Source organism: Coregonus lavaretus (assembly GCF_964263955.1).
Source record: "Coregonus lavaretus genome assembly, chromosome: 19".
Taxonomy (NCBI): domain Eukaryota; kingdom Metazoa; phylum Chordata; class Actinopteri; order Salmoniformes; family Salmonidae; genus Coregonus; species Coregonus lavaretus.
The window spans coordinates 35,946,169-35,962,728 of NC_140006.1; the positions used below are offsets into that span (position 1 = coordinate 35,946,169).

The window sequence follows — 16,560 nt, forward strand, 5'->3', positions numbered from 1 at the left end:
TTTTGGCCCATTCCTCCATGCAGATCTCCTCTAGAGCAGTGATGTTTTGGGGCTGTCGCTGGGCAACACGGACTTTCAACTCCCTCCAAAGATTTTCTATGGGGTTGAGATCTGGAGACTCCAGGACCTTGAAATGCTTCTTACGAAGCCACTCCTTCGTTGCCCGGGCGGTGTGTTTGGGATCATTGTCATGCTGAAAGACCCAGCCACGTTTCATCTTCAATGCCCTTGCTGATGGAAGGAGGTTTTCACTCAAAATCTCACGATACATGGCCCCATTCATTTTTCCTTTACACGGATCAGTCGTCCTGGTCCCTTTGCAGAAAAACAGCCCCAAAGTATGATGTTTTCACTCCCATGCTTCACAGTAGGTATGGTGTTCTTTGGATGCAACTCAGCATTCTTTGTCCTCCAAACACGACAAGTTGAGTTTTTACCAAAAAGTTCTATTTTGGTTTCATCTGACCATGTGACTTTCTCCCAATCCTCTTCTGGATGCACCCTAGCAAACTTCAGACGGGCCTGGACATGTACTGGCTTAAGCAGGGGGACACGTCTAGCACTGCAGGATTTGAGTCCCTGGCGGCGTAGTGTGTTACTGATGGTAGGCTTTGTTACTTTGGTCCCAGCTCTCTGCAGGTCATTCACTAGGTCCCCCCGTGTGGTTCTGGGATTTTTGCTCACTGTTCTTGTGATCATTTTGACCCCACGGGGTGAGATCTTGCGTGGAGCCCCAGATCGAGGGAGATTATCAGTGGTCTTGTATGTCTTCCATTTCCTAATAATTGCTCCCACAGTTTATTTCTTCAAACCAAGCTGCTTACCTATTGCAGATTCAGTCTTCCCAGCCTGGTGCAGGTCTACAATTTTTTTTTCTGGTGTCCTTTGACAGCTCTTTGGTCTTGGCCATAGTGGAGTTTGGAGTGTGACTATTTGAGGTTGTGGACAGGTGTCTTTTATACTGATATCAAGTTCAAACAGGTGCCATTAATACAGGTAACGAGTGGAGGACAGAGGAGCCTCTTAAAGAAGAAGTTACTGGTCTGTGAGAGCCAGAAATCTTGCTTGTTTGTAGGTGACCAAATACTTATTTTCCACCATAATTTGCAAATAAATTCATTAAAAATCCTACAATGTGATTTTCTGGATTTTCTTTTCTCAATTTGTCTGTCATAGTTGACGTGTACCTATGATGAAAATTACAGTTCTCTCTCATCTTTTTAAGTGGGAGAACTTGCACAATTGGTGGCTGACTAAATACTTTTTTTCCCCACTGTATGTAATAGACGACGAAGGTTATCTGAGGATAATTGTTTTTTAACAAACCCGCTTTGGTCCAGATGTACCAATTTGTGTAAGTAAGTTTCGAGACGGGACCACAGAATTAAAAAAAAAATTGTTTAATATCTGTGTTTTTCAATAATAGGGGGCGATAGTGTGAACATCGGTTCCCCCCTGCCATGCATCATTACAGGGTTGTATCATAACGGGGCGTGACAGCCTTACATATGGAGTCTCTTAAGCAAACAAAATAAGTAACCAATCCAGACCTTTACAATGAAGTTAGCAGACTTGATGAGTAAGGGTAATGAGGAAAAGATAAGATATGAACGATATGCCAGCCTAATGCCTAAACAGAAATAGGATAGATGTAGAACCAATAGCACTTAATCCATTATCTTAATTTACTATCATTAACACGTGTCTTCTGTCAGTTTTAAAACAATTATTCTCTCAATAACAAATGCAGTTTTTGTTTGTTTTGTCATTTTTGTCCAGTACAGGCACTACTGAACACTACAGATGAAGTCTTTCAGGGGCTTTCACCAAGTACTGATACTACCCTGTGTGTGGTGGGCTGCCAGCAGGCTGGGAAGGGGTATGATGAACCTGCCTGGCTGGTTTGTGTGAGAGTTCAGTGGGGCCAGTGTCACTCTCCTCTGTGTCACTGATGATAACACTGTCTTGTCTGGCCCGAGCTGGGCTACTGGGCCGATCGATGGGTGGTCTGGGTCCCCAGGTGGGGCTTTCTCTGCCGGTCTCAGGTCCACCTGGTTGTGCCGGTAGGTGGCACCTTCAACATCCACGAGGTATGATCAGGGAGCAACTTGCTGTAGGCACGTACCTTGTCTCCATCGGCCAGTCCAATCATCAGTTAGGGGCTTCATTCTGATGTCCTGGCCGATGTGCAGCTCTGGCATGTTTCTGGCAGGTCTCTGGCCAACCTGTCGTACGTGAGTTTGGCCGTCTGTCATTTCAGGTGCAGCTTCTCGGGGACTCCTGTGATGACGCGTGGGGAGTCTTCAGTCTCTGTGCTAACAACCGCTGTGCTGGGCTTCTGTCCATGCCCTCTATGGGATGTGTTTCTCCAATGGAGGATGGCTTTCCGTGGATCATAAGCTGCGCTGGCTGCCTTTTTACACAGGCTCTTTACAATCTTCACAGCCAACTCTGCTTTGACATTGGCTTTCGGGTGTCTGGATGAAGATGTGACATGTTCAAAGTCCCATTCTTTAGCAAATGTTCTGAATTTCTCACAGGCAAACTGCGGGCCGGAATCAGAGGTCACTCGGTCTGGCTGAACTTGTCTGATCTTGTTGCCAATCCAGTCGGTGACAATGCCTAGGTGGCCGTTCTGCTCATGTTTGTCCAGCTGTGCCTTAACTGCTGCCTTCAGAGCCACTGAGAAATCTATTGGGGCACACTGCACCAGTGTGCTGCTGTTGACAAGCTCGAAGTGGACGTCACCCGGCAGTGACTCTATGATGTCATTGAAAACATCCTGGTATGCACTAACAAGGTGCTGCTTAGTTAGTGTCCCTTTACCTCCATGTTCTACCTTGTGCAGCTCTGCAGGGATGGTGAAGTGCATTAACCCCAGTCGCTCGCATGTTGAGCCTGACAGTAGGGGATTCTGATGGGCCTCTATGTGTTCTCCCTCTGACTACACACTCTGTTCTCAACAACCCTACTGAGTTCATTATCTCACCTGAATATATACTGAACACAAATAGAAACGCAACATGCAACAATTTCATCGATTTTACTGAGTTACAGTTCAAATAAGGAAATTAGTCAATTGAAATAAATTCATTAGGCCCTAATCTATGGATTTCACATGACTGGGCAGGGGCGCAGCCATGGGCCCACCCACTTGGGAGCCAGGCCCAGCCAATCAGAATGAGTTTTTCCCCACAAAAGGGCTTTATTACAAACAGAAATACTCCTCAGTTTCATCAGCTGTCAGGGTGGCTGGTCTCAGACGATCCCGCAGGTGAAGAAGCCAGATGTGGAGGTCCTTGGCTGGCATGGTTACACGTGGTCTGCGGTTTTGAGGCTGGTTGGACGTACTGCCAAATTCTCTAAAACAACGTTGGAGGTGGCTTATGTAAGATAAATGAACATTACATTCTCTGGCAACAGCTCTGGTAGACATTCCTGCAGTCAGCATGCCAATTGCACGCTCCCTCAACTTGAGACATCTGTGGCATTGTGTTGTGTGACAAAACTGCATATTTTAGAGTGGCCTTTAATTGTCCCCAGCACAAGGTGCACCTGTGTAATGATCATGCTGTTTAATCAGCTTCTTGATATGCCACACCTGTCAAGTGGATGGATTATCTTGGCAAATGAGAAATGCTCACTAACAGGGATGTAAACACATTTGTGCGCAAAATTTGAGATCATCTTTTTGTATGCATGGAACATTTCTGGGATCTTTTATTTCAGCTGATGAAACATTGGACCAACACTTTACATGTTGCGTTTATATTTTTGTTCAGTATAGCTTCAGTTTGGTTTGGCTGAGGATAAGGTTAATCTCATCTTGTCCTTTATGCTCATCACGTCACAGGTTGCCATTGTGCAGTTGTAGGTTGACAAACCATTTCCCCCCCTGTGCATTCACTGCTCCTATGCTCCTGGTTGAATAGATATGTCCATTATTTCCATTCTCCTGGTCCACTTCCAGGGCTGGGGTATCCACTGTGTTTAGTTGGTGTGAGGCTTGTTTCTTCATGCACACTTTAGCAAAGTGATTTGCAGTTCCACACAGACAGCAAGCCTTACCATAGGCTGGGCATAGCTTCTGTCCATGCTTGTGGTTGTTACCGCAGTATCTGCATGTCCCAGGGCTTTCCCCTGCTGTGCTGGATTGATGTTGGGGTTTTTCTTGCCTGGGCAATGACCGTCATCGGGATCGCAGTCCATCTGTGGTGTTGATGTTGTTGTCTCCTGGTCTGTCTTGCGTCATTGCTCTCATTCTCCTGTCTGTCAAATCTGCAGCCCGGCAGATCTCAATGGCAGAGGTGAGAGTGAGATCACGCTCTCTGAGGGGGCAGCGGCACGCACTCTCATCACCAATCCCAAGCACCACTCTGTCCCTTATCAGCTCATCTTTTAGTTGTCCAGGCTACTTTCTCTCTGAATCTGGTCACAAAATCATAAATTGTCTCACCCTCCTCTTGTCTGCAGGTGCCGAAAATGAAGCGTTCAAATATAAAATTTTATGCTGGTTTGAAGTATCTCGCGATGAGATCAGCTGCCACGTCCTTTTCCTGATCTGCTGTTATATCCAAGTTGTGTTTGTAGATGTGACAAATCTAACTGCCCATCTCTCTTCTCAGTGTTGCAGCCTGCACTTCAGCAGGTTTTTTTTTATAATCCAGAGGCTAGCAGATAGTCTTCAAACTCTGCGCTAAAATTGTCCCAGTTATTGCAGGTCATTTTCATTTCATCCGGCAAGGGGATGTTGGTAGCCATGCTGACACTGTATGCTAGCTAGCTAACTAGCTTTCTGCTAATGCTAACTGACGCTAAAACTCAATTTTGCGCTGTCCGTAAAGATCCTAAAGTACTCACGGCAGTGCACTACAGACTCCAGTAACGTGATATGCACTTATTTTCGGGTTCAGTTACTTCTGACACCATGTTTGTGTGATAATAATTGCATGGAGTCAGAGCTTTGAGTATACTTCAGTCATGTTAACATGGCTTCAAAGCTTTGGATCTGTACAATCATACAGCTAGAGCCGTTGCGGAGTTGAGCCGTTGCGGAGTTGACCCGTGCGGTGAGCAATGTTAATCAGCGGCATGGGACCCTGCTTCTCCTGCCCGAACAGTTTATAGAAAAGATTGCTAATAAATGAAGATGGGTTGCCCACTTACACACCAGTTTCAAGTCCTGTGAACCACACATTGAATTTACGGGAATTTTGAGTGATTTTCCGTTTTCTCTTTTAAAGTTTGATTATCCCTTCTAGGTTAGCTTGTGCTGTTTCCAGGTCATGGAGTCACACCTCTGTCACATTGGATGTCTTCTCCAGACTTTCCACTTCAGTTGAATAGGTATCCACTTTAGTAGTGAGCACTGTCAATTATTCATTTACTGGTTTTAATTGTAAGTAGAGGGCAGAGGTAATCTCCTCACAAACAATCTCTCGTATAGTAGCGGCCAGCTCTTTCTGTTGTCTGGTGTTGAGGGCCGCCATGTTCCCACAGTTTATTGTGGACAGATAAATTCTAGCTGCTGGAGTGTAACAGACCTGCTAGTTATTTATTGTCACACAATGAATGTTCCACACCTTAATATGATGTTTATTGACAAGTTTTAGGAAATAACATTTACATTTACATTTACGTCATTTAGCAGACGCTCTTATCCAGAGCGACTTACAGGAGCAATTAGGGTTAAGTGCCTTGCTTAAGGGCACATCGACAGATTTTTCACCTAGTCGGCTCGGGGATTAGAACCAGCGACCTTTCGGTTACTGGCACAACGCTCTTACCCACTAAGCTACCTGCCGCCCAAATAAGTCAGTTCATTCATAGTAGTTTGCAAAAGAAAGGCACAAAAAGGCCACGTGTTTCAATGCATACCACCGGAACTTAATACTTCTGTCATGCATCCTGAACATTTTAAACAAAGTGGCATCAAAAGTTTGTGTGTTTGAGTTAGCTGTTTAGCTGCTTCTCTAGTGGTCCAAATGTTAGTTGACTTTACACTGAAACCTTCCTTCATACTGGTCAAGTTGACTTTACACTGAAACCTTCCTTCATACTGGTCAAGTTGACTTTACACTGAAACCTTCCTTCATACTGGTCAAGTTGACTTTACACTGAAACTTCCTTCATACTGGTCAAGGTGACTTTACACTGAAACCTTCCTTCATACTGGTCAAGTTGACTTTACATAGGTGATAGAAAAACGTGACATTTATTTTGCTTTCATTTGCTTTCTCGCTTTTAAAGACGACAACTCTCACAGACAGTCCACATTGAGATTCATTTATTGATTGGTTTTGTCCTATCGAGGGCAAATTAATTGAGAAGGAAAAACACAGTCAAAGTCTACTGTAATTTACAGAACACATTAGTACTTGTAAAGCTTTCTACCAAGATGGCTACGATGCCCATCTGTCACATCTTCTGTTGCCTGTACATTTCATTTTCATTCTTTACCTCTCTCACCCTCACTTTCTCTTTCATTCTGCTGAAACCCTCCTTCCTACTGGTCAAGTTCACCCCCAGTTTTCAGTCCGGCGCATCATCAGAGATTAAGGCACTAATTGCAAAGCCAACTAAATCTAATACAGTGTATTAGGCATCTAATCCACCTATAACATGTTAATCAAAGGAGCACCCGCCCCCCCTGAAACAGAGTTACAGTACCAGTGATGGAAAGATAATAAAAGGAAAGAAGAAAAATAAAATAAACAGTTGTTTTCCTTTTTGTTAGGAAGCATCATGTACATCACCCCTGTTGTGGATAGTTTGACTTTTGTGGGTGCAAGGCAACAGTCCTGATGGAATTAAATGTGAAAGGATGGATTGACGGACGGATGAGTGCAATAGGGGGTTCTCTGTCACACTCTTGGGTCGTGTCCATGTCTCTCTTGCACGCTCAGGTAGGGGGTACCGTTCTGTTGTTCCAGGGCTGCTTTAAGTTTTCTTGAAGACCTGTTTGCACACAGCTCCACATGCTCTCAGCTCCTGCAGAGAGAACATATTTTTTATAGATCCGTTTGATTCATTATTTATTTGTGTAGGGAGAGAAAAATAACTGCCTTATCACCATTAATTGAGGTAAACAGCTGTGAAAATGTAAAAAATGTTTACACAGTAAATCAATCTCCTCTATGGAGAATAACCATTGGCAAAGCACTTGTACTTGCAGTTCTATTTCTAACCACCAGAGGCCGCTGCTGTTCAGTGATTCCGGGATTAATGACCAGGGAGCCACTCTGCTGATGAATAATTTTATGGCCACTGATTGCGGAACATCTGTTGGAATCACTTTGACTAAATAATATGGCAGTCAGATGCCGTTTACCACAGGAGGTTGGTGGAACCTTAATTGGGGAGGACGGGCATGTGGTAATGGCTATCAACATCAAACACTCAGCAGCCTCCACTGCCTTTTACTCAGCTTTGATGACAATAATCATATAGCAATGAAAATCTGCAATGTCAATGTAATGAAGGTAGTCATTGTAGAGGTCAGTGCCGTTTTTTTTATCTCTGCTATTTATCTATAGCCACATCTATATACATGTTTTAAATCACCTGATCTGAGATCTGTTGTGACAAAAAGTGAAATCAGGAACTGAGGAAGTAGACTTGCATTCAAATGACATGAATGAACAGACTCTCTTACCAGATGAAGCGTATCTCCCTCCACCCAATGGGTCCAGCCTCGGCCCTCCTTCTCTCCCTTCTGAACACACACCAGCTTGTCCCCCTCCCATGAGACAGTGGTCTACGGGAAGAGAGGAGAGACACCATTATGCATTCTACTGTCAGTTAGGAACATGACCCACACATCTACACACACACATCCACACACACACAGCGTGCACGAACATATGTAGAACAACTTACAGGGAAAACATACACTGAGTGTACAAAACATTTCCATGACATAGACTGACCAGGTGAAAGCTATGATCCCTTATTGATGTCACTTGTTAAATCCACTTCAATCAGTGTAGATGAAGGGAAGGAGACAGGTTAAAGAATGATTTTTAAGCCTTGAGACAGTTGAGACATGGATTGTGTGTGTGTGTGTGTGTCATTCAGAGGGTGCATGGGCAAGACAAAATATTTAAGTGCCTTTGAATGTGGTATGGTAGTAGGTGCCAGGCACCGGTTTGAGTGTGTCAAGAACTGCTGGGTTTTTCACGCTCAACAGTTTCCTGTGTGTATCAAGAATGGTCCACCACCCAAAAGACATCCAGCAAACTTGGAACAACTGTGGGAAGCATTGGAGTCAACATGGGCCAGCGTCGACACCTTGTAGAGTCCATGCCCCAACGAATTGAGGCTGTTGTGAGGGCAGAAGGGTGTGCAACTCAATATTAGGAAGGTGTTCCTAATGTTTTGTACACTCAGTGTATACAGACAGAAACATGCAAACACACTTCTCAGCAGAGCAAAATAACTTTTCATATATTGTTCAGTGTACAGGAGCAAATAATATGCCAAAGGACTTGAATGAGATCAGAATGTGAGGAAAGGCTGTCCTGACATCTATTTGGATCAGTTCTTATTCATACCAACAGGAGTGTTATCCTAGTGCTGTCATTATGACTATATATACACACAATACTGACCAGATATTATACACACCAGCTCTTTCATGACATAAACAAGTCAGCAGTCAACTGTATAAATAGTCATAAAGGTATAGTAAAGTCTTCATGAATTGGACTCACAAATCGTAAGGTACAACATTATATAGTTGGACCATTGGTCAATAACAGATTACGTTATTTCATTCCCTGATGGTACTCGCAGCACCACACAAGGTGATGGCTTATGGGCTTGAAAAGTAATCAGTCTAAATCGGCTTACAAGGGCAGATCTTTTTGGGGAGAAAAATATGCAGATCCTAATCAGTTCTCAGAGAAAATATGTAATCAGGGGAAAAATGTAATCATACAAGTTTGTCTCTGAGCTCCTAACTAACCTTCTCGTCTTGCTCTTGTCCTCTATTGCCTGATTTTATTAGGCTGACCCAAACCTTACTGTGCTGGCTTGGATATTTTATTTTCACTTTGTCCTCTTCAGCAGTTCCAGCAACTATGGCGAATATGTAACCAGGCCAGATCTGTACAGCTCGGTTTAGCTCTGCTCTGATCTGCTCAGTAGTGCAAAAAGCCTTTATGTGTACTCAAGAACTCCAGTGTCTTCTCTAGCTTTATTGCTGATTCCGTCTACTGCTTCCCCCTTAGTCTCAACTGTGGTCCTCTGTGGCTCAGTTGGTAGAGCAATTGCGCTTGCACCTGTCAGGGTAGTGGGTTTGATTCCCAGGACCACCCATACGTAAAATGTATGCACGCATGACTGTAAGTTGCTTTGGATAAAAGCGTCTGCTAAAAGGAATATATTATTATATTAACTCAAGGCCCCTTGTGTTCACAGTGGTACCTCAATCAAGTATTGATAAGGACACATAAGGACTGCAATCACACTAGGGCAGGGTTTCCCAAACTCGGGACCCCAAGGGGTGCACATTTTGGTTTTTGCCCTAGCACTACACTGCTGATTCAAATAATCAACCAATCATCAAGCTTTGATCATTTGAATCAGCTGTGTAGTGTTAGGGCAAAAACCAAAACGTGCACCCCTTGCAAGTTTGGGAAACACTGCACTAGAGGAAATATGATTGATCAAATCACTAATGAAACATTAACATTTCTTCTTGTTCTGTGTCTCTCTCTAGTCTCCAGAAATACGTTTTGATAGCCTTTGATAGCCAAAAACTAGTCTAGTCTGAATGTGTGATGGTAATATTTTTGTCAACTCACCATGCATTTTCTGTCATCCACCCCTGAGAGATCCTCCTCAAACTCCTTGCCAACATGGAAATCCATGTTGTAGTTCTTAAAGGTACTGAGGGTCTTGATGACAACGTGGTCACCATCTTGACTGATGTCTTTGTCGGGCTTCAACAAGGTGGCAATTTTCCTAATGGCAACATTTACATCTGTGTGAGGGGTCCCCAAAAAAGGAAAGATATAGAAAATAGATGAACACAGGAGGGCTACATTCATCTATAGCCTAACATCACACTCATTCTCCCATAACCTCTGTTTCTGTAGCCTATAGGCTATAACTGGATCCAACTCCAGGAATCTTTTTTGGATACTTTGTAAATATGAGGCACTTTCGAAACCATTATTTTAAGTGACACAACCAATGTCAGTATCTACACTAGTGCTCCAATAAGAACACTTTCGAACTACTAAAGGCTATAAACCTATATATTTATCTAAATATTCAGAATGGTAACGTTAGTTAGATCTATAGTTAGGGTTTTGATTGATGGATAGAGCTCAATATTGAACCCATGGCGCAGTGGTCCAGCAGGTATCCTTGCGCATCATCCATTTTGACTGAAGTTTAAATCCCCGTCATTAAGCGCAAACCATCCATAAAAGACTGTTGGACAACTCACCGAGGGCTTTCAAGTACTCTTCGAAGTTGTCATTGGAGATCATTTTCCAATACCCATTCAGGTCAACTGGCATGTTGGCTGTGTGTTTCTAGTGTCCTTACTTCCAGTGAAAGGGGTCAAGAAGATCTGATATCGCAGTTTACTTGCGATCGAATGCCGGACTGCTGTTCATACCTCCAATTTTAAACATAACCACTTTAATCCGATTACTTACTAGTTTTCATTTTTTTCCTACAACAATTTGAGCCCCCGTCCACCGCTGATCCGCCGACTCACCCCCATGAATCCCTGCGTAAACTGCGCATTTGGAACAAGGGCATATAGGCTATCAATTAAACCTCGTCCCCAGTCCATGAGAGCAGTCTGGGGACAAAATTATACATACATTATACCACAGTATTGTTGAATACCCGTTTCTGATTGACTAGAAGGGCATTCAAACCAGATATCGGGACACCTTGCAATAGTGACACAATATGCGCCTGCAGACATGCACATGCAGACCGTACTTGCTACAAAGTTACAGAAAGCAAAACCAACAACTAAACAAACTGAAATGGGATACATCGTAAACGCTGGTCCAACAAGAAAACTTAGCTAGCTAGGCATTGATTTGTTTTTGCATACATATTGTTTTGGAGCATCTGATGACCTAACGTGGTGAGTGATAAACATGCATTTCTCTGGTCCCTACTGTTGCAGTCATGACGCAAGTGGCGCTCTGCTGTCAAATCCTCCCACATGTTTCTAGTTTGACCAGTTGTTTTCAGCAACTGGTATTTTTTAATTCGGTTGTCATATTTTATTTTTTATTTTATTTTATTTAACCTTTATTTAACCAGGAAGGGCTCATTGAGATTTAAAATCTCTTTTTCAAGAGCGTCCTGGCCAAGATAGGCAGCACCAAGTCATTACAAAAAATTACAGACAGACAACATGAACAACTACAAGTAATCTAGTAAAAACCATTCATGAATTCACAAGAGTATAACAATATCAAAAACAGCAAATTAAAGACATTGACGGGTCAGGGAATCAGCCTCAAAATCCTTCATCAGAGATTTAAAAACACCAATCGGGACAAGTTCTTCCAGTTTAAAATTATTTTGTAAGGTGTTCCAAGACGATGGCGCAGAGTACATAAAATACCTTTTACCAAATTCAGTTCGGACATTTGGAACAGTTAGCAGGATAAAGTCCAGTGAACGAAGAGAGTACCCACCACCATATTGGCAGACTTTCTAACAACAAACTATTTAGCTAGCTTCTAGCCTAGTTTTTGATATGCAATGCGATCTCCTCGTAATGAACAGTCTCGAGTGTCCTGACGAGAAGGCAAACTTTTCTACCATGGGTATGACAAACCATTTATTTTGACTCTAATTATGTTGGTAACCAGTTTATAATAGCAATAAGGCATCCTGGGGGTTTGTGGTATATGGCCAATATACCATGGCTAAGGGCTGTATCAAGGCACTCCGCGTTGCGTCGGGTAAAGAACAGCCCTTAAATCAAATCAAATCAAATCAAATGTATTTCTAAAGCCCTTTTTACATCAGCAGATGTCACAAAGTGCTTACACAGAAACTCAGCCTATAACCTCAAAGAGCAAGCAATGCAGATGTAGAAGCAAGGTGGCTAGGAAAAACTCCCTAGAAAGGCAGGAACCAAACCTAGTCCAAGCCAGTCCTCTTCTGGCTGTGCCGGGTGGAGATTATAAGAGTACATGGCCATTAAGGCCAGATCGTTCTTCAAGAGCCCTGATATATTGGCCATATACCACACCCCCTTGGGCCTTATTGTTTAACTATACCACAGGTCAGTATATTCTACCAGTGTAACGCTCTATCCTGCCCTCTATTCATCATTTATAGTGACAATAGTGGTAGGTGGATCGTTTGTCCAGGTCTGCAATAGGCTAACTAGCAATCATACCACACATAAAAGCATTCAAAGCTTCATACATTTTCAATATGAATCCACAAGAACAAATAGGAATAGCTGATGGGCAGCGGAGGCGCCAGGTACTTCATTGCGCATGAAAGAACAGTGAAGACATGAAACACTCAGCTCAAAAAGCTCCCCTATTGATCTTGTTTAGGGACAATACAATTATCCTACCTAGACTATAGTAGCCTACAACACTACAATGCAATGAATAATTGCATTATTGTTTTCAAGTGAGTACAAAATTATACTGCAGTGAAAATGTCATTTGAATAACGGTGCAAAAGCCCTGTGATTTGAATGTTTCATTCCATTTGGATCAGTTGTGGGTCTACTCTCGACAGTTTATAAAGTCTAGAAAGACACAGTAGCAGGCCAGTCTGGCTGTATTTTTACTTCTGATACTGAGATGTGCTGTCTGTTTCAGATAATAATTATCCCAAGTCTTCCTAAAATAATGTGGCGACATATGCTCCTGGCAGGCCCAGTTACCCGCTCTGCCTCCTCTCCAATCTGAGCGGCTATTCCTCGCGCACCTAGAACCTAACGCTTCAACATAGCCTAAATATTTATCATTTCACTTTTAAAATATGTGGCATGAATACAACCAGTCACAATGTTTTAATCTGATTAGTGTCCTGTAGGCATGCGCATGTTCATCCCAAATAAAATTCCAGCATCCTCAAAATGGCTTGACATTAACCAGGTTTCCATCCAACCTTTTTATGCAGTAAAGTAGCCTACATGTCGGATTAAAAAATGTCAGGATGGCCTCCCGAGCGGCGCAGCGGTCTAAGGCTAGACAGCCTCTCCAGGACAATTTGGCCAGCTACAATTTTTTTTATTGGCTTTTCATTTTTATTATTGGCCAAAAGCCACAATTACCTGCTAAGGGAAACCCTGGCGCATGAGGCGTCACTACAGACCCTGGTTCGATCCTAGGCTGTGTCACAGCCGGCTGTGACCTGGAGACCAATGAGGCAGCGCACAATTGGCCCACGGTCATCTGGGTTAGGGGAGGGTTTGGCCGGCTGGGATTTCCTTGTCCCATCACGCTCTAGCGACTCCTTGTGGCGGGCCGGGCGCCTGCAAGCTGACTTCGGTCACAATCTGGATTGTGTTTCCTCTGACACATTGGTGCGGCTGGCTCCCGGGTTAAGCGAGCAGTGTGTCAAGAAGCAGTGCGGCTTGGCAGGGTCGCGTTTCGGAGGACACATGGCTCTCGACCTTCGCCTCTCCCGAGTCCGTAGGAGAGTTGCACAGGGTGGTGAAAGTGCACAGTGATCAGTAGAGTTGAAAATGCGATGTCATTTGTATTTGTTATTCGGTACAAGGGACATGGGAATTTAACCTCAAAAGTTATTTTTATGTGCACTACGTATTTACGCACATACTTTTATCTGCAACATGTGAATTTGATGGAAACACAACTCTGATGGTAAAATGCGCCAGGGTTTCCCTTAGCCGGTAATTGTGGCTTTTGGCCAATAAAAAAAATGAAAAGCCAATAAAAAAAATTGTAGCAGGCCAAATTGTCCTGGAGAGGCTTTCTATCATAGCCTCACGCCTATTCACGCTTCAGAACCATTCTATGTTTCAGGCCTACCAGAGTTCTAACAATATAATGCATATGGATGCCCGGTAAATTTCTCAAATGTCCGCCAAATTTTCCTGAATAAAACCCTGAAATGATCATATTATTTATATGATTTGGATTCAGATTTGAGAATATTTGTATGAAAATCTGTCGCCAATTGGATGGAAACCTATAGACACCCTAAAGACTGTGTGTGGCAAGTGCACTTATCCAGTGTCACACTGATTATTGTAAGGGATCGGGGTTTGGCAGGATCTAGACAGTCTGACACTTCCCCGATCTACTGAGAGGGGGAGTCATCAGACTCGATCTGGTTCACCTGAGTTCTGAGCACACCTGTCAGTAATTAGTATAGGATTTAAGGTGTGCTCAGAAGCTCAGTCGGCGCGAGGTATTGTTCCATTGTGACTTGCTAAGCGTTTTGTTCCGAGTGAGAGAGAGAGAGAGAGTTTGTTGTTTTGATTACCCGTGTATCCGACCAGTGCCTTGTTATTTGACTCCCCGTATTGCTTAATCCTCTACTTGTCTACCCCAGTGATTACCGTTCTCGGATCCTGTGCCTGTGACCTCGACTACGACTAAGCCCGCTCCTTTGGTACCCCTGCCTGTCTATGCCTGGCCCGGTTTTGACCACAGCCCGCCCGACCACGATTAAGCCTTTCCCTTGTCTGTACTTTAATAAAGCATCGCTATTCTGCGATTGGATCTTACCACTCTGTCCGAGTATTCATTACAGAATACCTCGCCATTACCATGGATCCAGCGGAATTACAGAGGCGATGGGAGGTACAGGAGAAATGCATGGATGAACTCCTACAGCTACTCAACGCTGGTGCAGCGGAAGGCACCACCCCGAGTACGGTCAGTCCTCGTCATGCACCTCCGATTTCTATACCGACAAGGTACGACGGGGAACCTGGCAAATGTCAGGGGTTTCTACTCCAGATGTCCCTGTATATGTCGTATAATCATTCCATGTTTTCCGATGACCGTAGCAGGGTGGATTTCATGATTTCTCTGCTAACGGGAAGAGCACTGGATTGGGCTACTGCGCTTTGGGCAGCTGAGGTCCCCGAGCTGAATGAGGAAGTTCAGTTCAAGAGACTGTTTCAAGAGGTGTTCGACCACCCAGTATCTGGGCGTAGTGTGGGAGATCAGCTATGCGAACTTCAGCAGGGCCGTCGCACAGTAGCCGACTACGCTTTAGAGTTCCGTACTATAGCAGCCGGTAGCGGATGGAGCGAGACTGCTTTGCTCACAGTTTTCCGTAGAGGTCTGCGCAAAGACGTACAGACTGAGTTGGCTTGTCGAGGAGATATCACTACGCTACATGAGTTTATCAAAATTGCCATCTCTATTGATAATCTTATAGTGCAACACAAGGCATCCACAGTTCGGGAGCCCTCGATCACTGGTCCTATGCAAGCGACAGAGCGGAGGAGAGAATCTGAGGAGGAACCTATGCAACTGGGACGGTCACCTCTACAAGGGTCGGTGAGACAACAACGTCGGCAAGACGGACTATGCCTGTATTGTGGTCAGTCGGGTCATTTCGTGCGTCAATGTCCGGTACGACCTAACCGTACCTCAGGATATCGCCTCGGAACTGCCAAACCGGTGAGTGAGACTCCCGTTTTGAACATTACAGCTAAACAAATGTATGTACCTGTTACCTTATCTGTCGGAGAGAAAGTGCGCAGGTTGGAAGGACTTATTGATTCCGGAGCGGCGGCCAGCTTTCTGGATATGGGTCTTGCTGAGGAGTTGGGAGTTCAACTTATTCCTATTCAACCTCCCCTGCGAGTCAACGCGCTAGACGGTGAGCCCATGGGCACTGGGTTCATTACGCACCGTACCGGGGAGATCAAGTTACAAGTGGGCGCCATACACCAGGAGAACATCTTTTTTTTCGTCATCTCCGCTCCACGGGAGCCACTAGTTCTCGGCCACCCCTGGCTCGTCCTCCATGATCCGGTCATCTCCTGGAAATCTGGCGATATCACAGCTTGGAGTGAGGTATGTAGGGCAGAGTGCCTCAATTTACCGTGCAAAACGTCTACTGTGGAGGATGCGCAGGGTGCGGTGTCTACTGTGGTCCCTACAGAATACCAGGATTACGCGCAGGTGTTCTCCAAGGAGAGGGCTACCGTGTTACCACCTCATCGGGCCTGGGACTGCGGGATTGATCTACTATCCGGAGCTACACCTCCTCGTGGAAGAATCTACCCGTTGTCACAGCCTGAACGAGAAGCGATGAGTCAGTATGTTGATGAGGCGCTACAGCAAGGGGCCATTCGCCCATCGTCTCCCGCTGCATCCAGTTTTTTCTTTGTGAAGAAAAAGGATGGCGGACTGCGTCCTTGTATCGACTATCGAGGGTTGAACGATATAACCATAAAAAATCGTTATCCCCTTCCTTTGATTCCAGCCGCCCTTGAACAGGTGGGACAGGCCTCCATGTACAGTAAACTGGACCTCAGGAGTGCGTACAATCTGGTGCGTATTAGAGAGGGGGATGAATGGAAGACCGCCTTCATCACACATCGAGGACACTACGAAT

At 44.4% G+C, this 16,560-nt stretch overlaps 1 protein-coding gene across 1 annotated transcript; it reads right to left on the reverse strand.

The window, feature by feature from the left end:
• Nucleotides 1-6,939: 6,939 nt before the first annotated feature.
• On the reverse strand, nucleotides 6,940-10,532 carry LOC311146820 (retinol-binding protein 1-like; the record flags this gene model as incomplete). The annotated part of the gene is made up of 4 exons (XM_084183419.1): nucleotides 10,457-10,532; nucleotides 9,807-9,985; nucleotides 7,655-7,756; nucleotides 6,940-6,990 (listed from the first exon to the last, which is right to left on the reverse strand). Exons 1-4 carry the CDS (start codon nucleotides 10,527-10,529, stop codon nucleotides 6,940-6,942), a joined length of 405 nt encoding a protein of 134 aa, XP_084039545.1. The 5' UTR covers nucleotides 10,530-10,532.
• Nucleotides 10,533-16,560: the final 6,028 nt, after the last annotated feature.